This window comes from Octodon degus, unplaced genomic scaffold (genome assembly GCF_000260255.1).
Source record: "Octodon degus isolate 3935 unplaced genomic scaffold, OctDeg1.0 scaffold00017, whole genome shotgun sequence".
In the NCBI taxonomy this organism is placed as follows: Eukaryota; Metazoa; Chordata; class Mammalia; order Rodentia; family Octodontidae; genus Octodon; species Octodon degus.
Window position 1 is genome coordinate 8,319,552 of NW_004524593.1, and position 5,423 is coordinate 8,324,974.

The 5,423-nt window shown below is 34.3% G+C and overlaps 1 protein-coding gene across 1 annotated transcript in view; it reads right to left on the reverse strand.

The window, feature by feature from the left end:
* Cdc42bpa (CDC42 binding protein kinase alpha) overlaps nucleotides 1–5,423 on the reverse strand; it is a 358,545-nt gene that overhangs the window by 50,158 nt on the left and 302,964 nt on the right. The window contains exons 23-24 of the mRNA XM_023710189.1: nucleotides 4,498–4,602; nucleotides 1,110–1,193 (exon numbers count right to left, since the gene is read on the reverse strand). Of these exons, the coding sequence (XP_023565957.1) occupies nucleotides 1,110–1,193; nucleotides 4,498–4,602 (189 nt within the window). The remainder of the gene's footprint in view (nucleotides 1–1,109; nucleotides 1,194–4,497; nucleotides 4,603–5,423) is intronic.

Below are 5,423 nucleotides of genomic sequence, written 5' to 3' on the forward strand. Positions count from 1 at the left end.
TGTAAACAAATCCAGCCATTTATTTCTCTTTAACACATTACTTAAATGAGTAAAAACTTTCTGCATTCCAATAAATGTTAAGTTTGATTTAAAAAAACCTTATAAAGTATTTTTTTTTTTCCCGAAAGCGATAAACATCATATTAACAAAAAGCTAGTGGGGTATGTGGGCCCCATCAGTGATCCTTACACTCTGAGACGCTGAGGCAGGAGGATCACAAGTTTGAGCTCAGCCTGGGCAACTCAATACCAAGTGAGACCTTGTCTCAAAATGCAACAAAGGGCAAGAGATGTAGCTCAGAGCAAAGGCTTTGGGTTCAGTTCTAAGTACTAAAAAAAAAAGAAAAAAAGAAAAAAAATTTAAATACAATGATCTGACCACCATTACTATTCAGGGAAAGGGTGACATCTTGGAACTTCAGGTGGTTGTCACCTCTGATTCAACTTCAAACCATTCTATGCTAGAAGTTTCTTAGGTCTTTAGCCAGTCTCAAAGCAGCACTGAGAATTTATTCTGGGCAGAACACAGACTATCTTATTATTAACTTTGTAATTGGTGCTAGAGTTCCTAGGCACCAACCAAAGGTACACACATTGTGTCAGTACTGTCTGTACACACTATAAGAAAAAAACCCCAAAAAACTCTTTGTCCCAAGTCCTTCCTAGAGGCACTTTCTTTTAATGCTTTTAGTTACTTCCTTCCTTCTGCAACGTAACCCTCTCTGCTTCCTTCCATATTAGGAACTGAACCATGCCTACCTCTGAGGGACACACCTGGTGTCCACTGTATAACTTGCACTGGATTACTGTACAAATGACCTCAATTGAATGCCTTTAGGCAACAAACAGAAGGAGTACCTGGAGGAAACATCACTCCATACTTTAATAGACTTTGAAACATTGAATTTAAGATAAAAGAAAAAAAAAAGCGTTCTCCCTACCTTTATCAGTGATCATTATTTCTACTCACAGGGAATTTCTTTTCTTTTTCAGCTCATTTTTTTTTAACTTTGAAGTAATAAGTGTCAAAATCACAGCAAATATACAAAACAGATAAAATCTATTCTCACTTTTTGGGGTACTATACTATGCTTATAATAGATTCAATACCTTAGGTGGAAAGCCAGTTGAGCCCGGGCATCCCTTTTTCCTTAAGGTTGGAGTGTGAGCTGGAAGTGGAGCACAGTCTGCAATCTGAACCCAGGAAGCAAAATGGAAATAAACGTCATGAAAAACTCAATTTATTTCAAAAATAATTAGCGAGAAACCAATGTAAATAAGAACAGTGTCAACAAGGCAATGTCTACCAGTTAATGTCAAAGTAAAGCTCACATACTACTGCTAACTTAATTTCAGCCTGCAATATCTACAAATGAAACACTTGTCCAATAAGTAAATATTATTCCAATCTGGAAATTTAAAAATAAATAATTTTAAAAAGAAGATTCACAGGAAAACAAAACAATTATAGCTGGTGGCCTACATAAAAATGAGGCCATTTTCACCATCTGAATTTGTCATACTGATCTTTAAAAAATAAGTTATAATAAAAATATTGAGATTATTTTTAAATATCCAACTTCCGTGTTTAGAAGACATACTATACATATATATGTACATTATAATGTACATGTAGATTTTATATATATATATATCTCAAATATAATGGCTTTGACTATAGATAAAAATTAGTGAAATTTTTGTGCAAAAATTAATTTTTCAAATGAATTTAAATTATTTAATGATATTGAAATTCTGAATTTCATACAAATTTAGCTACAGACCATATCTTTGTAGCTAGAAGAGTCTTATTTTATGGGATAAGATATATCTTTGAATGAAAATAATCTGATTTTATTGGATATTACTGTAGGAAAAAGGTTACTGTTTAATTAGGCATAAAAAAGACATGAGAAACCTTTAGGATGTTAAGCAAGTAATTAAAAGAACAGCTAATCCTTGCATGGTTTTAGAATGCTAAATAATATTAAAAGGTGAGTGGATGGTCCCTCTTTCCCTGTTACTGTAAAACTTCCCAAAGTAGCCTATTTTATGTTTACTATAGTGTTAAGATGGTATTCAGTTGAATTTTTCAGTTATCTTTAAATTGTAATTTTTAGTTCTAGCCTAAATTTTATTTACTTTTGGACAGTTTGAAAAATTTTGAACCCAAACTATAAACTTCACATTTGAGAAGTATAGAAATTCAATAAAAACACTGACAATCTACATAAAAATTAATGGAAAACAATTAACAGGGAACAACACTATTATTAGTATTCTACAGAAAGTTCAAGAAAAATTATTAAAATTAAGAGTAAAACAAAGGTGCAGACTATACGATCAACAGAATTTATAAAGACCAGCAAAGCATAATAAAATGTTTTAAAAGGATCCCACACACTACAGCACAAAAATATTAAGTTGTTTAGGAAGAAATCTAGCAAGTAGTATGGAGTATATTGGCAATAATGAAAATTTATTGAAAGATGTAAAAGTATACCTGGCTACAATGCATACTGCGTTTGTTCATAGATGGAAATATCTAACATGAAGATGTTGATTATCCTCAAATAAATCTAAAATGTGGTACAACTCCAATTAAAAGTCCCACATGGAACTTGGCAACCTACTCCTAAAAATAGTATGGAAAACTAATGGGTCAAGAAGAAAAAGTAAATTGAATGGGGGTGGATCACCATGCTAGGAGTCAAGAATTATTTTAGGGTTATAGTAATCAAGAAAGCGTGTCAGTGCAGGAATAATACAAATAAGAGTGGGTAAGAAAAGGGAACCCCAACTCCCATCAGACCTAGGCATACAAAGCAGAGCATATAAACAAAAGGAGGGGAAATAAAGGAGAACCAGTTGTTTATATGGTAAAAAGAGATTAGATCCTTATTTCCCATTATTCATAACAATAAATTTCACCTTGAGTAAGGTCCTAAACACATAAAAGCAAAAATATAAAACTTTTAGAAGAAAACATGGAAGAAAATCTTTATAATATCCATATGTCATAGATTTGCTTTAAAAAGACACAAAAAGTGGAAGTCTTAAAAATATATATAGAACACTTCAAAAAACAACTTTAAAAAAATAATTCAACAGACCAATGGGCAAAGGCATGAACAAGCCAAGAAACAAAAAGGGTTTATAGTAATTGTAGTGATAAAAAATTGGAAGCAACCTATATATTGAACCATAGAATGGATAAGTGGTTGTGGCATATTCATTCAATAAAATATAATGCAGCAATTATAAGAAATGAACTACATGGACATGTATCTGTATAAATGAACCTCAAAGCACACTTAAAATGAAGAAGTTGCAGGAGGATACAGGTGACATTTGTGTAAATTTTAACTACATGACAAACATTATCACATACTGATTATGAATACAAATAAAATAAACATGTAAAATCAAGGCAGGCAGAACCCACACCAACTATATTTAAGTATATATGAGAAATGGGAGAGGAGAATGGTACAGGGGAGGATGTTTGAACTGTCTCTGGAATATTTTATTTCTGTGAAAAAAATAGGGCAAAATGTTTATATCTGTTAAATCTGGAGGTGTTACAAGGGTCTTTATTATATTATTCTGCACATGCTTGAAATATTTCATTGAAGTAAAACTGCATTAACTCCAAATATTATAGCAACTGAAACTAAAATCAGAGGGCCTCATCAACTTAACCAATTGGAAGGCTCTATGGAGGGACATAAGTCACAGACTGTCTCCAGCTCACACTTAACTACAGACAGCTCCTCAGACTGGGTGTGGGTGTTTACTTCAGAGGGAAGTTAAATCCAGCTCTGGAGATTACAGGCAGAGAAGCCAGGGAGCTGTGCCTGCACTGCGTGATGCTCTATGAAGGACCAGGACTTCACTAGCTAGGGCAGAGAATGGTCTTCCTTGTGTAGAACTGGCTCTGCTGCTGTAACTGGTGAAGTGGCTGTTTAAAGAATTGACTAACATGGAATGTAAATAAAACACAACGTAGATTTTTGTGTACTATTAGAAGGGCTGATTTAGTTGACTGAGTGTCTACGGCTAACTTAGCAGTGAGAATAAACTACTAAGCAGCCAGTAGAGGCAGTTTTAGTTTTAGGTTGTGCTTATGATGCAATAGCTAAGTTATATTATGGCTTATTAAATTAGAAGAATTAAAACATGAGAATGGTATCTCATGGCCATATGCCTACAGAGTTTATGGTAATTCCAACATTTACATGAATCCTTGGTTCTACATAGTTCTGTAAGTAAAGACTATATAGCTAATAAAATTTTTCACCTATTTCAGGGAACTATTTGGGAACAATTTTCTACTTATTTTTCCATTCCCGTATCCATTATCAGTTAAATGTAATGATTTCTAATAAACTATAACTTATGACACAATGTATTTGATTAGACAGAGTTCCCTTTTTTCAAGTCCCTCTTTCCTGACACAAGTGTAAAGTTGGGGAGCAAGGCTGCTCCAATGAGGCACCTTAACTGGCTCAGCTTCACTAGATGTGGAAGGAGATGTGGACCTTGACTGGTTGGAAAACTTGATGCTCGGGTTCCGTACATAAGTGTTCTCAACAGGATCAGTCTAGGAAAATAAGTCAGGAAGAAAAAACCCAAGATATCACTTTTAAACAATGTGCAGCTCAAATGTCTGTAAGGCAGAATCATGACATTTTTTGAGAAACAAGAATAACAAACTTTAGTTTGAATATTCATATAAGGGCAGTGTCATTATCCAAAAACACTAGCTTTAATGTAAATAACCTGATAAGGCAAGAGCTTCCTCAGGTCTGACAGCAGGCTGGCTCCTGGCACCGTGTGATGATGATGTGTGCAGAGAAGTGGAGCACACCGGACTATAATGTCTTGTACTCAATTCGCATATGCTGCTTTATGCCATTTTGTTGGGATGTGATCTCACAGACGTTTATAGCACCACATCAACATCTCTTACAGGGTCCCCCACTGCTCCACCCAACCAAAGTGGGAAGGTAAAACATTTGCCAGCATGCTTTGAGACCCTTTGAAAATGGGACATTATGACAGTGGGACACTGCAGAAAAAAAAATACTATTCATTTAATCTGTGATTACACAAATTACTGACTCATAAGGCTTTTAACATGTATCTTCAGTCCTTGTCAAGAATTGCTGTCATTTGTTTAAGTCTGCTCTTCTAACTAGGTTTTACTCTTCAATAAAAATGAAAGAAAACAATACAAATTAGGATAGATTTAAAATAAATTTTTAGCTGGCTGAGGTAAAACTGGCTATATTCAGAGGTAGGTACTATTTAAAATGAAATTATAAACTAATACTAATTCTAGGGGCTGGGGAGATGGCTCAGTGGAATAAGCGCTTCCCTGGCAGGAACAAGGGCCTGAGTTCAATCCCCAGTTCCGAAAAA